This window comes from Leuciscus leuciscus (genome assembly GCF_965113295.1).
Source record: "Leuciscus leuciscus genome assembly, chromosome: 24".
In the NCBI taxonomy this organism is placed as follows: domain Eukaryota; kingdom Metazoa; phylum Chordata; class Actinopteri; order Cypriniformes; family Leuciscidae; genus Leuciscus; species Leuciscus leuciscus.
The window spans coordinates 26,673,690-26,696,298 of NC_138723.1; the positions used below are offsets into that span (position 1 = coordinate 26,673,690).

Sequence of the window (22,609 nt, forward strand, 5' to 3'; positions counted from 1 at the left end):
CTGCAGAAAAAGGATATGAGACACTGCCTCCCCTCGAAGAAGTGGTAGAGCAGTTCATCCATCCAAACCCTGCCGAAACACCTCAGCCCTCGCTGGACGCGCGTTCTCCGCTTCCGGCCAGGCTGCTTCGGCCCTGCACACCATGGTGGTGTTGCAGGTTTTCCAGACCACACTCCTCCAGGCTATGGACGAGTCTGGCCTGGATCCTGAGTCGTTCAGAGACCTTCGAAGCACCACGGACTTAGCACTGCGCGCGACGAAGGCTACTTCTCAAGCTATCGGCAGTGGTATGGCTAACCTGATCGTGCTCGAGCGCCATCTTTGTCTAAACCTCACCGACATCAGGGAGGTGGACAGAATGGCGTTCCTCGACTCACCAGGTCTCCAGCACTGGCCTCTTCGGCCCAGCTGTAAAGGGGTTTGTGGAGTGTTTCACCGAGGCACAGAAGTCATCACAAGCTATGCGACACTTCCTGCCAAAGCTCTCCAGTTCTGCTTCTAGCCGACCCAGAAGAACGCCGCCTCCTCAGCTAGCAAAGTCAGCACCTCGTGTTTCTCAGCTCCGCCCTGCGGCTGATACCCAGCGGCGCTCACGAACGGCTAAACGCTACCCACACCCGCGGTCACAGGGCCCCCAAACCAAGACTGTGCTGGCTAACTTTAGTTAGTGTGTAATGTTGCTGTTTGAGCATAAGCAACATCTGCAAAGTTATAATGCTCAAAGTTCAAAGCAAAGGGAGATATTTTATTTTACAGAAATTGCTTTTTAAGGACTACAACAAACGGCTGGTAGGGACTGCACGACATTCCTCCCGGGTTAGTGACATCACTAACCCTAAAATTTACATAAACCCAGCCCCCAGGAACACAATTTATAGATTATCATGACAGAATATGCTAATCAATGACTATAAGATAACTCCACATAAGCTACATAAATTCATCAACTAACCATTCAGAAATGTCCTGTTGCATTCTACTTTTTCACTTCTTCTTGAGTCTCTCCATCTTTGTCTGACTCCGGTTTGAACGTAAAAGGCTAAAAGTTTTAGAAATTTTCAGTGTGTGTCTATGAGGTAAAGGACACAAGCTGTTGTAGCTCCGCCCACTGTGCCGGGAGCAGCAGCTCATTTGCATTTAAAGGGACAGACACAAAAACGGTGCGTTTTTGCTAACCCTCAAAAAGTGACAACTTTAACATGCTTTAAAAAAATATCTGTGGGGTATCTAGAGCTAAAACTTCACATACACACTCTGGGGACATCAGAGACTTATTTTACATCTTGTGAAAAGGGCATTATACCACCTGTAAGAAATTGTAGTCTGCCTCGACCCAAATTCCACTCCAAAATATATTTTAGAATGAGCTCATCCCCAAAATGGCTTTATTATTATAGAGATGAAAGAAAGTCAAGTTATATTGTTTCTTCACCATTTGGGTTGATCACATCCTGAACAAATGGTAGTCAATTGTAGAATGGGACTGGGTGTGGGACACAGAGAACCTTCTCAGACAATGGGGTGTCACAACTTCATGAACATACAGACCACAGCTGTTACAACAAGAGCAACTTAATTTACATTAAGAACAGGATAAAAGGTTTAAGATTTGGATGTTCTGGGCTCATTCTGACGCCGGTGAACCCAAGGTGCTTTGTGCACCTTGCCACTGCTATGCTGTAATAAACTTCATTTTTGAGATCTTCTACGTCCACATTATTTTTTTCTTACATTGGCGAGCCACCCATCGATGAATTTCCAACAAAAAGTGAGGAAAGGTAAGAGAAAAGCTGTTTTCTTTCATTTATGCTGGTTTTTGTCAGGAAACCTACTCGTTTTAAAAAATCCAGAAAGGAAAATTTTAAGGACAGAAGAGAATTTGATTTATTCAGTATTAGCAGGAGGAGTTGTTAAGCCTATTTCGTACGATTTTGTTTAAGATTCTGAATCAGCCCGAAGCAGTGTGGTGGCAGAGTTGTATTAGAATTGTTGTTTCTAAAGTAACTGAATCAAAGTGCTTAAGTGTAAAGTTTCTAAAGTAACTGAAACTTGGTGTTGGTCTCTTATAATTCTGTTAAGATTCTAAAGTAATTGAATCAATCCGAAGTAATGTGGTGGCAGAGTTATATTAGATTGGTTGTTTCTAAAGTAACTGAAACAAATGTGTATGTTTCTAACGTACTTGAAACTGATTGTGAAAGTTGTTATAGTTCTGAGGAAATTCTAAAGTAACTGAATAGACCCGACGCAGTGTGGTCACAGAATTATTTCACAACTATTGTGTTATAGTGAGTCTGGCGCGCCGTGACTCTGTGAAGTTTAAAACAAGAACCCGAAGCAGTGTGGTTTCGCCTGATGTACTGTGGCAGTGTGTTAAATTTGATAAATATAGTTTAAGCCCGAAGTACTGTGGCTAAGTAAGTTGTTTTGAGAAAATAACATAAAACCTGACGTAGTGTGGTTTTGTCCGATGTACTGTGACAGTGTTAAATAAAAAATAAAATAAAATAAAACATTTCTTACTGTTCTGAGTAGTCAAAATTTTAGGTCGAAAGGATTGTGGCCGTGGTTAAGTTTAGAAGCCTCTGTAGTGTGGCTATTTTGTTCATTTGCGTCCGAAGTAGGCTACTGGAGCTGTGAATAATTAGACTAATGGATATCTTAAGGCAACTAGAAAATGTGTAGTCATTTAAATCAGACGTTGCGAATAACTATTAGATCACAAGGTACTTTTAAAGCCCGATACTTTTGAAAATGGAAGAAATTATTGTGAAATACATAGCTAAACATGGTTCTCAGGAAATGTTTGATGGAATAGAGAATTTTGTTGATTAACCATATAAGTGGGCTATCTCTAAGTTTGAAAATTATCCCAAAATGCCTAGGAACAAAAAAGGAAAAAACGCTAATGCGCTTCAAGCTGTTTGTGCTTCGTATAGTAATTAGGAGGAGGCTGAAAATGAGCATCTCAGTTTTTGGGTAAATAAAATTATAATAATTATAATAACTACCAGGCTAGTGAAATGATAAAGAAAGAAGAAAAGATCAGGAAGTTGATTGTTTTGCTTGTGGAAAGATGGGACACAAGACAAGACAGTGTCACTTTTCACACAAAAGAAAGATAGGGTATATCGTGATTTGCTTAAGAAAATAGGTCATTTAGAAACCCAGTTGGCATTGTTGAAAGGAAATAAAGAAGAAGCCATTTACACCATTGGTTTTACGATAGTAACACATCAAAAGGGGGCAGATTTTTTTAAGAAAGATGTTTTATTAGCATTGCTATGTTGTAATGTATAATAAATGTTTTAATGACATTCATTTTCAAATGAATTTTTTAAGACATTACTGATGTTTGATGTTCATTTGATTAAACCTGTGACTTTAATGTTTTGAATGTGAAAAGATTATTGTGGGGAAAAGGGGGGCAACCTCTTCTTTTTGATTATTGTTTCAGATATAAGCATCAACATGTTTGTCTGAAACGTGTAACCTCCTGGAGAAAGATGATCTAGTCGTTTGAAGGACAAGAAGGAAGTAGAACCAGTGGAGCCAGGGGATTTTCTCAAGAAAAAGAACAGAATACAGAGATTTCCAGACCTGCAAGATCCAGAACTCCAGGCCTAAAAGACCTAGAAACCCTGAGACCCACCATGGGATGGATGAAGAGGCACAGACTCGAACAACACCAGTGACTGCTTCTTCTAGAAGGAATTATGGTCCAAGTGGAAAAGAATGAACAATGAGAAGTGAAACAAGAGGAGATTTCAGAAAAAAAACATTTCAGAGACTACGGACAGCAGTGTTTCCACATAGAGGGAAACAAGTGGATAAAGGATTTCCACACTGAGAAAATGGACACAATACACATGACAAAATGAAAAACCACACACACACACACACACACACACACACACATTATATTGTCTATTGATTGTTGATTGTTTGAGTTATCAAAACCAAACAATATGCTAACATCACTGATACACATTTTGAGAGCCCAACAAGGCTTTGAAGAAAGACAAGTTCTCTTACGAGAGGTCTCTCGTACTGCGTAAGTCCTTTTTCCGCGAGATATTGAAGCCAAAAATTATCCTTAATTTTGTAATAATGCAAAACGCGTTGCGGCAGCATGCAGACATAGGCGAGGCAGCTCGCGCACCTATTGGCTGCTCTGCGGCAACTGCAGCAGCCTATCGAGCGAGGCCTGGCGTGACGCCAGACCCAATCAGGGCACTTCGCGCCCGCTGCGTCACGTGCCGCCGAAATGGGCGTGGTCTAGGCCTATAAATACTGCTCGCAGGCAGCTATTATCTGATTTTTCATCCTTCAAGCGAAGCACACGCATCGCTGGAGCTGGAGAAGAAGCCGCGCCGTCTGAAAGAGAGCACCTTCAGCGGGACGAGTCACTGAAGTCGCTGGCCGCGCCGCCTTCCTTGCCTTCCTGCTGCGCTATCCGGCGTTATATCCTTTCTCTGCTACTGTGTTTATGTATGTGTGTGTGTGCTCGCCGCCGCGACACACACTCTCATTGCACTAAAAGAGCTGGGCGTCTTTTTGAAGACGCCCCTTTTCCTGATCACGCAGCTCTCGCGCTCGCTGACGGCGACTGCCCTCACTGCGAGCTAGTTACTGCCTATGGTGACTCTGAGGACTCACCTGGCATCCTTCTCCGAGACTGCTCCGATGTCAGGAGCGGGCGGTCACGGGGCTAGCTTTCTCTCTCCCTCTGTTCAAGCCGCGCAAACTGCGCCGCTCACAAGGGAGGCTGGAAGCGGACGGTCGGGGTTAGTTTTCTTTACGTTATAAGAAAGCTACCCTGCCCCTGCGCCCCATTCATTCGTCACTCACCGGCGAAAGGAGAAAGGAGTGTTTTTAGTCCCTCCGAGGATGGACTGACCTTCAATTTCTCATACATTTCCCAGTTCCCTGATCATGCGACTGGAAATATCAATATTGCAGCAAACGAGCTTGTTTTAATACAAGCGCGCCTAAAAGCAAACGCCGAAGAAAACATGTTGACGCTCTTATATGCTCGTGCATCCAAAAGCCTTTGTGTTCCCCCCTGTGGCTCAGTGGCGGAATCATTGGTTTTCCTCACGAGAGACCGGTGTTCGAATCCCGGTCTAGCGGCAGTTAAAATTATGCCGCTAATGCTTCGCTCTGTCAGTTCCCTGAAAAGCGACTGCAGATGTGCATTTTGCAGCCAACGAGCGCGTTGTACAACCCGCTCGCCTGCACCCAAACACCGTTTCTATGGTTTCCGTAGTGACACCACTGGCGAAAGGAGAAAAGAGAGTGTTTCTGGTCCCGCCGCGGACGGACCGACCTCCTCTTTCTCGTACATTTCCCATTCCCCTCTGAAGTTCGGCCGACTGGAAATGTCAGTATTGCAGTGAGCAAGCCTGTTGTAATACACGCATGCCTGCAAACAAACGCCAGCACGTTGACGCCCTCTGATAATACTCGCGCTAACTGAGTTACAATGTGTCTCCCCCTGTGGCCCAGTGGCAGACTCTCAGGTTTTTGCGCGCGAGAGACCCACGTTCGATCCCGGGTCTACCGGCAGATAAAATTATGCCGTCAATGCTCGCTCTGTCAGTTCCCTGAAAAGGCGACTGCAGATGTGTATTTTGCAGCCAACGAGCGCGTTGTACAACCCGCTCGCCTGCACCCAAACACCGTTTCTATGGTGTTCCGTGCGTCACTGGCGTAAGGAGAAAAGGGAGTTTTTTTTCCCCGACCTCCTTTTCCTATACATTTCCCATTCCCCTCTGAAATTCAGGCGACTGGAAATGTCAATATTGCAGTGAACGAGCCTGTTGTAATGCACGCAGGCCTGCAATAAACGCCAGCATGTTGACGCTCTCTGTTTCTATGGCAACTTCTCGCTCGTTCAGTTCCAGTAAATGTGACTGTTCCAGTGTATTCTGCAGTAAACAAGTCGGCGACGCAGCACGCTTGCCTGCACACAAACGCCGCTTTTACGGCTACCCAGATAAATCCCATAAGTGTGACTTTTCTGGTGTCCCGGCCACGGCCGATGGTGTTTTATGTGTAGAAAGAATGCCCACTGCCCAGTGCCCATCTCTACACACAAGCACAGCCCGTCACACAGGGCTCGCGCACATGAATCGACTCAGATCGATTGCGCTTCAAACATGGTGAATGTGCCCACTACCCAGTGCCCACTAACACCACGTTATGCATGTCTCACGGTTTCTGTAAAAACGAAACCAACGTGCATTCACTTCACTCAAGCGAACGATGCTTTCGGTGTGATAAATGTGCCCGCTGTCCCGCGCCCACATCCACACATAGACATGACAGTTCCTACGGGAACCGCCCAGCCCTCCCCCTCGCGGTTGACCACCGCAGAGGAGTCGAGCGCGGGCAATCTGCCCGCTGTTATCAGCGCGCCCCATGCCTCAAATGTCACGAGCGCGACGCTTGTGTTACAGCACGCCGAAGCTTCTCCATCGCTGAGCGAGCGGAGCGCGCTTCGTATTCAACCCCTAGCTATTCATGCAGACGCATGGGCAAAGCTGCCCGGGGTTTCGAAGTGGGTGCTGGACATTATAAAAAGAGGCTATTCGCTACAGTTTCGCCGACGCCCTCGCCGCTATGCGGCGCGCGTCGAGACCACGGTAAAAGCAGAAGTAGCACATTTACTTCGAGCCGAAGTGGCGAAACTATTGAACAAGGGGGCCATAGAGCCTCTCTCGCAAGTTCAGAGCGAAGGAGGGCTATACAGCAGATACTTCCTGGTACCGAAAAAAGACGGGGGTCTCAGACCCATACTAGATCTGAGGCAACTGAACAGAGTGCTTGTGAAGCGACAGTTCAGGATGCTCACGACCAAACAAATCCTCGTGCAGATTCGCCAAGGAGATTGGTTTGTGTCAATAGATCTGAAAGACGCGTATTTTCAAATACAGATAGCGTCACGTCACAGGCGATATTTGAGATTCGCCTTCGAGGGCCAGGCATATCAGTACACAGTCCTGCCGTTCGGTTTGTCCCTGGCACCCCGTACGTTTACGAAGTGCATGGATGCGGCACTCGCACCCCTCAGAATGAGAGGCATGCGAGTACTGAACTATTTGGACGATTGGCTGATTCTAGCGCAATCTCGCTCAGTGCTCATAGAACACACGACCATTTTACTTGAACACCTCGAGAATTTGGGTCTCAGTGTCAATTGGGCGAAGAGCTCTCTGTCACCCAGTCAGAAGATATCTTTCCTGGGCACAGAATTGGACTTGCTGTCCATGATAGCGCGACTATCACCACAGCGCGCGGTAGACATTCAACGCACAGCGAACTCGTTCCGCTGCGGCGCGTCTGTCCCGCTCAAGAAATTTTCAGAAGATGCTGGGTCTCATGGCCTCAGCATCATCAGTGCTCCAGCTGGGCCTGCTCCGCATGCGCCCGCTGCAGTTTTGGCTGAAAGCGCGAGTCCCACGCCGAGCGTGGGCATCCGGTTTGCTTCGCCTCAGGGTCAATCAGAAGTGCGTCACAGCTCTGAAACCTTGGAGAGCGAACGACTGGTACAAGTCAGATGGACTTCCTCGAGGGTGAAAGTGGTGTCCACGGACGCGTCCACCTCGGGATGGGGAGCGCTGCTCGAGGGCAGACCGTTCTTCGGCCTCGAAATGCTGGCAGTAAACAACGCGCTGACGCGTTTTTGTCCCCAAATAAAAGGACGCCACGTCCTGTTCCGTTCGGACAACATGTCTGTGGTGTCCTACATAAATCGCCAGGGCGGCCTCAGGTCCAGGAACCTGTACAGGCTAGCAGAACGCCTCCTGGTATGGGCTCAGCGCAACCTGCGCTCGCTCAGAGCAGTGCACGTGCCAGGGCTCCTGAATATAGGACCAGACAGATTGTCCAGGAACAATGTTCCGGCAGGCGAATGGTCTCTACACCCACAGACAGTCCAACTGCTGTGGAAGAAATTCGGCAGAGCGGAAGTAGACCTGTTTGCGTCTCAAGAAAACGCTCACTGTCCGGAATTTTTCTCCAAGAGCAGGGACGCGCTGGCCCATGTGTGGCCCCGCCGCCCGCTCTATGCTTTTCCCCCCGTCTCTCTCCTGCCTCAGGTGATAGAGCGGATCAGGGAAGAAGGATGCTCAGTATTGCTGGTAGCACCGTTCTGGGAAAACCAACCTTGGTTCCCAGTCGTGATGCAGTTAGCAAATACTGCCCCGTGGCCAGTACCAGTGAGTAGAGACCTCCTCTCACAGGCCCACGGCTCGATCTGGCATCCTCACCCGGAATTATGGTCCCTTCATGTCTGGGCCATCAACGGGTACATGTTGAACTCCCTAAAGGAGTATTAAACACGATCACGTAGGCTAGAGCTCCGTCTACGAGACGGCTCTACTCCTCGAAATGGTCAGTGTTTTCGGGCTGGTGCACAGCCCGTGGCGTGTCACCCACAGACTGTGGAGTGACGGAGGTGTTTTCCTTCCTACAAGAGCTGTTGGACAAGGGCAGGGCCCCCTCCACGCTCAAAGTTTATGTGGCGGCTATAGCAGCGTTCTCAGGAACAACGCTTGGTCAGTCAATAGGAAGGAACGATTTAGTCATCCGCTTCCGGGGCTAAGAGACTGAATCCTCCCAGACCTCCCGCAGTCCCCGTATGGGACCTTTCTACGGTTCTGGAAGCCATGAAAGGTGCGCCATTCGAGCCTTTACAGTCAATTGATTTGAAACATCTGTCTTTCAAGACTGTGTTTCTGCTGGCTCTCGCTTCAGTGAAGCGCATAGGGGACTTACACGCGCTCTCTGTGAGCGCGACGTGCATGGAGTTTGGGCCTAATGACTCAAAAGTTATACTCAAACCTAAGCACGGTTATGTTCCAAAATCCCTCAACACACCGTTTAGGGCGCAGGTTATCTCCCTGTCAGCCCTACCGGTCCCTGATGAGGAAAGAGACGCGGGCCTCCTTTGCCCAGTCAGGGCATTACGAGCTTATGTGTCTCGCTCGTCTGTTTTCAGACAGACGAAGCAGCTCTTTGTTTCATTTAGCGGGCGTTCTAAGGGACTAGCCGCGTCGAAACAGAGCCTATCCAGATGGATAGTTTATGCTATAGCGCTGGCATACGCCTCCAAGGGCATGCAGTGCCCGTTGGGTGTCAGAGCGCACTCCACGAGAGGCATGGCCTCTTCGTGGGCCTGGTCGAGTGGGATTGCCTTGCAAGATATTTGTACGGCGGCAGGCTGGGCCTCCCCGTCTACATTTATAAGGTTCTACAACCTAGAGGTTCCCGCCCTGCAGGCCAGGCTGCTGTCGGTCTAAGTTAACCAGTATTATCTGACCTGATGCTATCAGCTCAGAATGCTGCGTCTACTGAGCACAGCTCGATGATCGACAGTGAAAAGCAGCAGCACGAGATGTGCCTGGGCAAACTGTGTAAGACCCACATTTCCCCATCAGTTCAGGCCGTACCCCGCCCTGTCTGTATGATGAAATTCGCGTCTAATCGACGCTGCCATATATGGAAGAGTGCGGCTCCGCCCCTCCCTCTTCCCGGACTCCTTGTGAGTTCCCTGGGTGATTGTGCACTATATGTACCCCGGGCTTTCGCCCTTGGGTCTTTAGTGTCAGATCTCAGCATGCACGGCGTTTTGCATTGGGTCCCCTAGCGTAAGATATCTTACGCAGTACGAGAGACCTCTCGTAAGAGAACGTACTCGGTTACTGACGTAACCTCGGTTCTCTCTAGAAGAGGGAACGAGTACTGCGTATCTTGCCGTGCATGCACACGCTCTGGTTGCTTCGATGATGAAAAACCAGATAATAGCTGCCTGCGAGCGGTATTTATAGGCCTAGACCACGCCCATTTCGGCGGGACGTGACGCAGCGGGCGCGAAGTGCCCTGATTGGGTCTGGCGTCACGCCAGGCCTCGCTCGATAGGCTGCTGCAGTTGCCGCAAAGCAGCCAATAGGCGCGCGAGCTGCCTCGCCTATGTCTGCATGCTGCCGCAACGCGTTTTGCATTATTACAAAATTAAGGATAATTTTTGGCTTCAATATCTCGCGGAAAAAGGATTTTCCCCTAGCGTAAGATATCTTACGCAGTACTCGTTCCCTCTTCTAGAGAGAACCGAGGTTACGTTAGTAACCGAGTACGATTTTTGCAAAACAAATGCATGATGGAGACTTAGATATGGCCTATTCTGGTTTAATTTGGAATGTAACCTTTAAAACGGCTGTAAGTGTATGTATCTTTCTTATTATTTGCCAATGCATTATGTTAAGTGTTCTGTTTAAACATGGAATTGCAGATCCTTTAATGATCGCTTTAGGACACTCCTACTGGCTGTGATGGTTCTTGAATGTCTTCTCACCCACACCCAAGAAAATGTTTATATATCATATTGCCAAATTTTAGAAGAGTCTCTTTGATAATTCTGCCCAATTGGATGGGAGCTGTAACCAGTGTGCATGAGGCGTCGACCCAAAGACGGGTGAGATTCTCCGGTGGCCAGAGGAGGACAACATAAGCCAGGGCATCACCGCCACTGGGAACCTGCCCGAGAGAGAGGGGAGGTGTAATCTGTGAGAAGGGAGTGGATGTGATGCTTCTTTTGGGCCAAGAAAAAGAAGAGGGGACATCAGAGAGGGGACTGTAAGAAATTGTAGTCTGCCTCGACCCAAATTCCACTCCAAAATATATTTTAGAGTGAGCTCATCCCCAAAATGTCTTAATTATCATAGAGATGAAAGAAAGTCAAGTTACATTGTTTCTTCACCATTTGGGTTGATCACATCCTGAACAAATGGTAGTCAATTGTAGAATGGGACTGGGTGTGGGACACAGAGAACCTTCTCAGACAATGGGGTGTCACAACTTCATTAACATACAGACCACAGCAGTTGCAACAAAATCAACTTAATTTACATTAAGAACAGGATAAAAGGTTTAAGATTTGGATGTTCTGGGTTCATTCTGACGCCGGTGAACCCAAGGTGCTTCGTGTACCTTGCCACTGCTATGCTGTAATAAACTTCATTTTTGAGATCTTCGACGTCCACATCATTTTTTCGAACACAAAATAGATGAGATGATAAAAACGTATACCATTAATTGTATCCAGCATATATGTAGGATGTTACCTGAGAGATAGGAAGGGAGAGAGAGGAAGAGACAGAAAAGAGGCAAAGAAAGAGTGCCCTAAGAAAGGGACACAGAGGAAAAGAAGAGACCAGAGACAAGAAGCCCCAGCAAAATGAAGAGCCAGAGAATAAAAGAGCCAGAGCAACAGTTGCAATATTGTTTTATCTCAACACTCAACTGTTGTGTCAATAACGTAGCACATACTGCTATGTAATTGACGCTGTTGAGTGTTTTATGAATTTTAAAATTTTAACCTTATAAAATGCATATACTGCACGGTTGAGTACATAGTGTGTAAGTGCATATGTATAGTGTGTCATTTTGGGACACAGCTTGATGTCATTTTCAGTTTCACTGATATACATCACAAACCTCTGGCCACAAACCACAGTTTTTTTAAGAAACTGATGTGAAGTACCTCATATCAGTGAGAGCAGCATTTCAACATCCTGTTCTGTATCGCTGGTTATTCCCTTCGCTTGGCATGTGTTAACGCCAATAGCAATTTCTTGCCAAGCAGCCAGCAGCTCTTTAACAAATGATGCATGTAAAAATGAACCCAACGTGTTTACATGAATGAATGATGGGACAGACCTTAGACTGAATATACTGAAGCCAGTCTAGATAACTGGAGCAGTGGAAGTAAATTCAGATGCATAGCTTGCATTAACAGCTCTTAATAGCGCTTGCAAAAAGCTTCACTCAGGGGCTCTGATCCAGTCTGTAAACACGGCCTATGAGAGAGTGATTGTGGAGTGCATTCGCTCAGTCCTGCTCCCTAATTAACTCGCACCAAGATGCTTCCAGACAATCTGAAGTGATAAGACATTGACAAGACATCTAGTGGGAGGACAAAATGATTATCATAAATTTAAGAATCTCAGAATATTGGAACTGAGCAAACTGATTATGAATACAAACGATACGTTCACATTTTCTGAGGAAAATATGAGTGGTGCCACAATTCTATAGTGCTGCTGCTGGTGCTCTGAATGTTCTTTAGAGTGTTGCTACAGTATATGGCTGCTACAGTGTTTTGAGTAGTTAACCCTTTCGTGCATATAGGTCACAAAAGCCATTTTCTTTGATGGTATAGTTGCCCATCAACCACTACAGTGGACTCTTGTGCATCATCCTATACACTGCCACCAAGTGGCAAGCCTTTTTATGTGGGATTTTTTCTCCAAACCAAGATGGCCGACAGCCAGGCAGAAATGCGTAGTTGCTCCGAAATATCCATGCATTTATGCTATCCTCCTTGGAGACTTTTGCAGAAAAAAAAAATGGTAACATCAAGTAACATCTAAGGAGTCGTATCATTGTTAAATGAAAGGAAATTCTGATTAATCGTCTGTCCTCTAAATTGGGCATCACTATATTTCTGTTACAATTCATACTATTACTGTGACTGTTGTTCTTGAAAATACTTTCAAATTTATTTGCAGTAATTCTTTTGGCTGTAAATAAATGTATTTGTGTTATTAGATTGTAATTTGCAGTTACGTCAAAAAGTAATCTGATCACGTAATGCACATTACTTGTAATCCGTTACTTGTTACATCAAAAAAAGTAATCTGATTACTTAATGCACATTACTTGTAATCGGTTACTTGTTACATCAAAAAAAGTAATCTGATTACTTAATGCACATTACTTGTAATCGGTTACTTGTCAATGTAGATTTCAGTCTCAGGTTTTCTCAGAGAGCAGAGCTAAATTTGTCCATTTTGATCATAACCAGAAATGATCAGCAAATAAGAGTAAATCGACATGCTGTGGTAGACTTGAGGGAGCGTCAGCGTTTGTCTGGGTTGGGTTTCCACAGAGTTGTACCTTCACTGGTTGTAGAGCTCTTTGATGGAATAACGTCTTCATGTTCTGATATCAAATATGTGACATTACGCTTGTATGATGTTCTTCTCTGTCTGCTGGTCGAATGGGAACAAACTCAATTGTGTTTGCAATAACTGAAGCTGTATTGTATTTTTTGTATATATTTTATAGTTTTCACGTGATTTTATAGAATTGTATTAATTGGTTTGTTAAATACACACAGCATTACTGTGCTATTACTCTATTGTGTTTAATACAGTATCTTTTCATTTAAAAACATAAACGCATATTGTCCACTCAAATGGACATCTGGAAATTTCTTTGTAAAATATGTTTTTTTTTAAATCCTCACTTTGGTTATCATAATTCATGCTTGAAAGGGTTAATATGTGTGGCTTACAATTCAAAACCACAGACAATAAGTTTTATAAATGTTTTATCATGCACCTAGCAAAAAGTTTATGTCTGATCACTTAGAAAAATAATAGCACACCTCTACAGTATTTCACAAGCTGTATGATTTGAGGTATGTGCAGGTTTAAGTTATGCAGAAAATTTAAATACTTGTGATTTGAACAAACCTCGAACCCCATAAACACTATTTGAAATGCCACTTCAAGCCATAAACAACCACTTTTGATGCTCTAATTTGATTTCATAAAAATCCCCACAATACATGATTCTGCAAAATGTGCCTTAATTCTTATCATTGGCAAAAGGTGGTCAGACATATGCATGCAAAGGAATTGGTTTGTTGTTGTCATTATAAAACTGAACCCAGCAACCCTCATAATCAACATATCTGCATTTTGAAATCTGTATACAAATATGTCCCACCTTGGCCTGTGCAGCATCTGTTTCTGCTGCTGCTTCAAAAAGACCAAGGGACACTTGAGATTGCAGAGGAGGGCAGCGTTTCACAAAATGAACATGCAACTGAATGGATGAAAAAATGAACAGCTGCAAAAAGCAGATTTTTTCCACAGATAGTCACCAAGATGCAGATGGTTGTGTGTGATTTCCTCAGACGACCTCAGGTGTGAGCAGTAATAAACTGCATGAAGGAACTTCATTTTTTTTTCAACTGCACTAACAACCACAGAATATCAGCTTGCATATCTTGAAGCAAAATGTAGAATATGAAAAAGAGATGCTCTCATGAATAGCCCTATGCAAACGATAGAACTGCGGTCAAGTTCTGTGGTAATGACAGACAGACCAAATTAGGCTACTGTGTCTGCTCAGTGTGGTATCTTGTTTATTAAGTTTCACATAAGAATGTTATCTTACCTGGAATAGGGCTGCCAACTTTTCACACGCTCACTTTTCACAGCTGGAGAACAATGTCACATTACGTTACATTTACCTCAGCAAAGCTAATTAAATGGCCATATATAGCACGTTACTAGAAAAATTAGCTATAGAGAGGAGTATTTAGCTAAATATGTGCACTATATTACATATTTATTAAATTTTTACTTCTACACTATATTGCCAAAAGTATTGGGACACCCCTCCAAATCACTGAATTCAGGTGTTCCAATCTCTTCCATGGCCACAGCAGTGGCGGAGCCAGGATTTTTTCAGAGGGGTGGCCAGGCAAGGGCCAGCAACCAGTCTGGGGTGGCACAGAAATCTTAATTATTTTATCATAAAAAATTATTTGATAATGTATTGGACTGTTTTAGTGCCTACACAACTGAATAAAGTTAATTTGTACTTAACTGTAATTGAGAAAGTAGTGAATTAGGAATCATGGAATACTGAGTGAATTTTATATATTTTTTATTATTACCCACCACCTCATATTAAAATTTATTAAATAGCAATAAAAGGGCACACACTATAGCTCAGTTAGCTTGTTCTGGTTCTCAAAATATCCAATAGCTTGTTCTACATTGTTGCATCTTCATGGATGAGATAACATGCAGATAAATAGGCTACTGTAGTCCAAAGATTATTCAATGCGTTTTATATAATCAATGAACTCTTCAACCAATTCTGAGTTTTTCTTTCTATATTAGTTGTCAAAATATATAATTGCAACAGTTCTATCATACCTAAATTAAAAAGGAAAACAAAAGTTCTCTTTTGAATCCCCATGTGCAAGAATGTGAACAAGGCGGAAAGTCAACAGCACATAATGTAAAATGTTATGTTTTTCATAATGTTATGTTGCCAGAATGTAAAATTATTTATTTTATAGATTTAAAAATTATCCATTTTTGTTTGTCCTTTACAAATGAACGCAAAATGAATGCATATCGTCCAGTACAAATGCACAGTGCTCACATTTAGGCCTATTTGGACATTAAAACATTACATATCAGTTTGTGCCTTATATTGTGATCTCACATAGCAGAATATTTTAATCCAGACACATGTGACGCATATATAACAAATACATGCATGCAGTTTTGACTGCTTTAATCGCCTTTTTGATTCTTACATGAGTTAATTGACGACAACTACGGCAATAGCGCGCCGCATTTGCGCTTGATGTGCGGTACGCAAGCACAGTACAACAGCTGTCAGCCGTATGACAGGAAAGTTAGTTAGTTTTACTGACATTTGGCCTGACAACATCTCATCTTACCAAAGATAGCCACCTGAATAAGGACAACGCACTTTTCTCAGCATCTGACATAAGTGTCACAAGCTTTCACACACATCTTCTAAAATAAAAGTAGCATCAGAAAAAAAGAGAATTACGTTTGTTGTTGACTGCACACTATTCGACTTACTCAAAACGGTCTTGCAACCCACCAGTTGAGAAAGATTGACTCTATATTTACTATGTGCATATCCATATGTTCTGCTGAAGCTCATTCATCACTTGCACATTTCCGCACTCGTTTGACTTGCGCCTGGCGCTGAGGTGAAGTCTGAAAAGTCTCACGTTTTTTGTGGTCTTAAAGAGACGGTTCAGCGTTTTAAAAAACGCAATTTTGTCAATAAAAAAAAAGAGACAGAAACAGCAGTTGTGAGAGGGGTGGCCAAAGGGGTGGCCAAGCTTAGACCAAGGGTGGCCACGGCCACCCCTGGCCACCCCCTAGCTCCACCAGTGGGCCACAGTTGTAGGCAAGCACCCAGGCATGTAGACTGCTTCTACAAACATTTGTAAAAGAATGGGTCGCTCTCCGGAGCTCAGTGAATTCAAGCGTGGTACCGTTTTTGGTTGCCACCTGTGCAATAAGTCCATTCGTGAAATTTCCTCACTACTAAATATTCCACGGTCAACTGTTAGTGGTATTATAACAAATTGGAAGCAATTGGGAACAACAGCTACTCAGCCATGAAGTTGTAGGCCATGTAAAATCACAGAGGGGTCAGCGCATGGTGCAGAAGACGCCAACTTTCTGTGAAGTCAGCAGCTACAGACCTCTAAACTTCATGTGGCCTTCAGCTTAGCTCAAGAACAGGGCGTAGAGAGCTTCATGGAATGGGTTTCCATGGCCGAGCAACTGCATCCAAGCCTTACATCAAGTGCAATACAAAGCGTCGGATGCAGTGTTGTAAAGCACGCCGCTACTGGACTCTAGAGCAGTGGAGACGTGTTCTCTGGAGTGACGAATCACGTTTCTCTGTCTGGCAATCTGATGGACGAGTCTGGGTTTGGCGGTTGCCAGGAGAACGGTACTTGCCTGACTGCATTGTGCCAAGTGTAAAGTTTGGTGGAGGGGGGATTATGGTGTGGGGTTGTTTTTCAGGGGTTGGACCCTCAGTTCCAGTGAAAGGAACTCTTAATGCTTCAGCATACCAAGACATTTCGGACAATTTCATGCTCCCAACTTTGTGGGAACAGTTTGGGGATGGCTCCTTCCTGTTCCAACATGACTGCGTAAAGACATGGATGAGATGGTTCACACAGAAAGCATTTTTGATTTGAAAACTGCAAGACGCGCGCAGTGGAATTATGGCAAGCCGTTTTAACTGTTATTCATTTCCAGGATACTAATTCTTGATATCAACAATTACATTTTTACTAGTTAAAATGATAGTTATTGATATCAGGAATTAGATTTCTACTATAACAATGGCAATTTTTGATATCAAGAATTCAATTGTTGATATCAAGAATATGTCACGGTGAGGCTTCAAAACCATTCTTTTGAGCCGCCACATTTATCAGCGTACAATTATTCGTACGATGGGATTGGTGATAAATGAGGCCCAGTATGTTTTCTCAGTCCCAATGCCTTCTATGTGCCATACACGTATATGTTTAAATGTAAAAAACAGTAAAGATTGCCAGATAAAACATCTGATCTATCCTTTCTATATTCATATCCAGTTGGGAGAAATATGTATATATATATAACTGTTTAAAAAAAATTATGGTCCGGACCTCCGCTGGGAAGGTAATATAGAGACAGGACCTCTTGGAACTTTAATTGAATACCCCTGCTATGTATTCAAATTTCATTAAATATATTCAAATATCATTCCACATATTCACACTCTCATTTCATATATTCAAATATAACTCCATATATTCAATTTAATTCCATATATTCAGAGTTTCATTCCATATATTCAGAGTTCCCTTCCATATATTCACACTCTCATTCCATATATTCAAATATCATTCCATATATTCAGAGTTCCCTTCCATATATTCACACTCTCATTCCATGTATTCAAATATCATTCCATATATTCAGAGTTCCCTTCCATATATTCACATTCTCATTCCATGTATTCAAATATCATTCCATATATTCAGGTTCATTCCATATATTCAGAGTTCCCTTCCATATATTCACATTCTCATTCCATATATTCAAGTATTATAATATTTATTCAGAGTTTTATCCCATTTATTCAGTTTTTCATTCAATATATTCAGTTTTTCATTCCATATATTCACACTCTCATATATGTTCAAGTTCCGTTCCATTTATTCACACTCTTATTCCATATACTCAAACTTCATATTCTAAATGCAAAAAGTTCCTGAACGGCATGCGATTATATATATAATATATATATTATTATATGTATTATATATATACATATATATATATATATATATATATATATATATATATATATATATATATATACACACACAGACACAAATATATACATATACACACACACATAAATATATATATATATATGTTTGTGTGTGTATGTATATATATTAATAATATATATATATATATATATATATATATATATATATATGTATGTATAGTTACATTTATAATTCATAAAATTATTTATATTAAAACGTAATTATATGTTAAATTTATGAATTTAACTGTATAAATTTAGCTGAAAAAACATAAGTCCCATGTCTATCAATGAGTAAAAAATAAAATAAAATAATAATTCACCTAGTTAAGGAGCAATATTAAATCACAGCCAAATATAAACTGTATGTGTGATAGAGGCACTATGGACTATGACGTATGCTGGTTCCAAGAAATCGAAATAGACAACAATAACCATGTAAATCAAAGACAAAACTCAGATTCACTGCCTAACATCACTGGCTGTCATAGTCCAATCCAGCCACACAATAGACAGCCAGCAAAACTTCCCACACAGCTGTCATGAATTTTTTTAAACAATCTGCAAAGAAACATTAGCAACTGGCACACCATGTCGCCGAAAATTATTAAAATATGGAGACGACTCAAATGTACATTTATTTTCACAAATACATATACAAGAACAGCTAATTTCAGCAGGACGCTTAATAAAAGCAAATATGAGAAGCAGTTTTACTGTCAAAGAAATGCTGGAACATGCCAAGCTCTGCTTCTCTGCACTCACACTCACTGATATCATTTAGAAGCTAAATGAAAACGGAAACTCCTAATCACAGCACGAAAATAATAAAAGCCTTATCAGGAGGCATTAATCAGTGCACAAATCATTAACATAATTGTCCATGTCTTCTTTACACAGAAAAAAAACACTGGGAGAGATTCTGATAGCCCAGAGCATCAGACTGCAGACACAACGTCCATTACTTTCAATCAGAATCCATCAAATTAAGCAATGATAGAGACCAAGACGACTCTAATCCAGGAAATCCATGTCATTCGTTCAAAAACATCATACAAGTCAAGACCATGCTTTTAATGAAAACAGCGGATGTTCAGATTGTTACAGATGTTAAAGCTAGATAAAGCCATACATCTTGCTCTGCATTTGCTTTATTTTCCTCTCACCCCAGAGAATGAAGCCTCTCTTGGGTTTTAAGAGCTCTGGCACTTTCCCAGAGAGGTGAAGCTCTCTGAAACGCAGCGGAGCCAGAGGTGTCTCCAAGAAAGAGCCACATTGTCTTTGAACGCACACTGGAAAGGTCACAACCAACACCCTGGAGGCCAGCGAGTTTCCAGAAAGAGACACTGTCACAATCGCGTGAGTTCCTCATGTTTGATGTGGCACCTCAGCTGATAAAACACAAAAACGAATGGAATGCGTGCTGATGCAGATATAAGGGTCATATTTCACCCCAAAATCAAGAGAAACAAGGAGTTCTATTTTGCTTAAATACTAAATCATTCTTAAAGGTCCTGCATTTTTGCTTTATGACATCGACAACTGAAGGACATAAATAATTAACATTACATAAGCTCACTTTTCAAAGACATTTATAAGGACTCTAGGTAATCATGAACATGTAAATTGATTTACACAAAAAAAGGATTTCTGATTGGCTAGTTTATTTGACAAGAAAACAAGAGAGAAAATAAATAAATAATTGTCAAATTATCTTTACAGAAACTAGATCTGTGGTAATTCTATGAAATGTCAGTAGAGACAATTTCATCCGTACAGTTTCTTGTATTTAAATAGAAAAGTACAGAACTAAAGTATAGTATAAGAACAATACAAAGTTTAGAATAATAAAAAGGAAATTGCACAAGAAATAAAATAACTTTTTTATGAATTGTTCAAATACAGTAAGTTTATTTAATGAAAGAAAAAATATAATATTTTAAATTTAATTAATTACTAAAATAACAAAGGAAAACTTTCAGAAATCTAAATTTGTCCGGAAACACCTTTAAAATTTCCATTATTTGTGTGTCACATTGCTAGAAATCTATAGGTGAAACAGATGGGGTGAAATATGACCCGGACAGTTTGTCTCTTCACTTTACTGTACAAAACTGCTTTTCAGGGGTGTTCGCTTTCAGAAACAACACCCCTTACACTTTTTAAACAGAATCTTTTTGAAGGCTTTACGGAAGTCCCTGTTAAAGATGGTGTAGATGAGCGGGTTCAGGGCGCTGTTGCAGTAGCCCATCCAGAAAAAGAACTTAAAAAGAGATTCCGGCAGTTTACAAGCCTGACAAATGGCCTGCAAGATGTAGGTGAAGAAGAAGGGGAACCAGCAGACGACAAAAACCCCAATGACGACCGCAAGGACGAAGGTGAAGCGCTTCTCGCGGACGATCATGGCTTTCCTCTTGGTGTTCGGAGTTCCCGCTGGCTTCACGTTGGAAGAGGCCAGCTGGCTGCCCTTGGACGTAGCGATGACGTTCTGGTAAGTTTGAGTTGGTGAGGTAGTCTGGTGGCCGGGCTCCAGTGCCCCCACATTGGAGGACGTCCCGTTGGCATCATGTCCCCTTACTACCTCAACGTCCGAGCCAGAGCTTGAGCTGTCCTCCTTGTTGTCCTTGCACCTCTTTGAGCGTTTCTTCTGCTTTCGAATTTCTACTGGAGGCTGAGGTTGGTTTACAGCGTCAGATCTGGAAGCAGCCAGATTGGGAACATTCGCAGGGTCAACACCTCCCTGGTCTTTGGCGCTCTGCACCGCCACTCCCGGCGGGACTTCTTTTCTTGGCTCTCCTGGAGGATATCGAGTGTGCTTCTTGGCAATCTGATAGATGCGAACGTACACCAGGATCATGATGAGGCACGGGGCGAAGAATGACCCGATGGAGGAGTACAGGATGTACCATAAATCATCGTTGAGTTTGCAGTTCTGCTCCTGGGTCTTATTCATGGAGACCAGAGGGGGGAAAGAGATGACAGCGGAAATAAGCCACACCACCAAGATGGCGCCCTTGATCTTGCGAGGGGTGCGCTGGGTGGAGTACTGCACCGGCCGGGAGATGGACAGGTAGCGGTCCAGGCTGATGGCGCACAGGTGCATGATGGAAGACGTGCAGAAGAGCACATCCAGCGCCAAGATGATCTCGCACCAAAACGATTCAAAGTACCAGCAGCCCATTAGCTCATTGGCCAGGGAGAACGGGATGATCAAGGTGGCCACCAGGATGTCTGCCGCTGCCAGGGACACCAGGAAAAGGTTCTGAGGTCCTCGCAAAGAGCGGCACGTCAGGACAGCGATGATCACTAGGATGTTCCCAAAGATGGTGAAGAGCATGATGAGCGTCATTGCGGTGGCAAATGCGGCTGTGGCTTCAGGGGAATAACAAGAATTGGGATTGCACGCACTGCTATTGTCTCCCAAATTACCAGTAGTTGATGAGCTACTGGCACTTTGAATTTCAACATTTGGAGATGTCATATTTAAGTTCCAGGCTAGACAGAGAAGTGCAAAGTAGTCTTTGACGTTGACTTGTATCCTAGCGTAACCCTTCCAAGGGCTTGCTTAATTTTAGAAAATTGTTAAAAAGTGAAATGTGTCTTTATAGCAAAGAATGACATCCTCCAGGTACTTCCTTTGGCAGATCTCAAGAGAAAAGAAAAACTAATCAAAATACTGCATTTACACTAAAAGTGGGTCGTGCAGTCAAAAATCTGCAAAATTACTCTTTTCACATAGGAAAAAAAAGCAAAAAGCAAAGCAAAACAAAACTACAAAAACCTTGTCATTATTAATAAGAAAAATAGAAAAACGCGGCATGAACTTACCACAGCATAAGCCAAGCAGCTTTTAGACACGGCAAGTCACCAAAACTCTACAAGTCCCGTGTGCCGATCTCATTCCAGTCCAAAAATGAGGCAGCGCGCACTTAAAACAAATACGCGCTTGGAGATGCGCGCGGACACTAGCGCGTCAACACAAAACACACATTTTTCAGGAAGTAAAAGCGAAGGATCTGAATTTGCAAGATACAGAAATGTAAAACTGATTCAAACATGGTAGTTCCGTGGGGTTATGTTTGTCCGAACAGCTCTGAAAGTCTCTTTATGCGTGAAAAGGCTCACCATCTTCAAACACGCACACCAGCCAAAACAAAAGTATAGTTCTTCAAATACCAAACATTAAGATCTTTGCATAAACATTTCCATGTCAGAGGGGAAAAAAAATCTACGAAGGAAAGCTCCTGTCTTTAAGACTTTAAATAATTATTTTTTATATTTCAAAATAGACTTTCTCATCATCAACGGAATAAAAAGAAAGCCATTCCAGTCATTATTCAATGTAGTTTTCTTGAAGGTTCATAGAAGTTTGCGCATCGGTCACTGGAATGAACTGACTTGAGTCTAAATGAGCGCGCGCCTCTCTGTGTCCCCCGCCATGACGTCCGGAAGATAACCTCGTCGTGACGTCACGTCAGAGAATGAATCCTCCTTAGGAGTATAAAATGTAAAGCTGTACCTTAGTTATATCATTTTTCACATTGATACATGCAAGTGTCTCATAAGGAAGCCGCATTTAAAAAAGAAACAACGTTGGGGGAAAAGCAAGTAAAAATGCAAGAACTTAAAG

The 22,609-nt window shown here is 42.9% G+C and overlaps 1 protein-coding gene and 1 long non-coding RNA gene across 3 annotated transcripts in view; one reads left to right on the forward strand and one right to left on the reverse strand.

Moving 5' to 3' along the window:
• The window catches only part of LOC309488705, a 169,050-nt gene that overhangs the window by 79,541 nt on the left and 66,900 nt on the right, over positions 1 to 22,609 (forward strand). The window lies entirely within an intron of this gene.
• Positions 18,599 to 22,562, reverse strand: LOC309488826 (alpha-2B adrenergic receptor). 2 transcript variants are annotated; one of them, XM_082157242.1, is made up of 2 exons: positions 21,808 to 22,562; positions 18,599 to 21,614 (listed from the first exon to the last, which is right to left on the reverse strand). In XM_082157242.1, exon 2 carries the CDS (start codon positions 21,458 to 21,460, stop codon positions 20,117 to 20,119), a length of 1,344 nt encoding a protein of 447 aa, XP_082013368.1. In that variant the 5' UTR covers positions 21,461 to 21,614; positions 21,808 to 22,562; the 3' UTR covers positions 18,599 to 20,116. The 2 variants fall into 2 exon arrangements, with proteins under 2 accessions (XP_082013368.1, XP_082013367.1); XM_082157241.1 differs by having other exon boundaries at positions 18,599 to 21,625.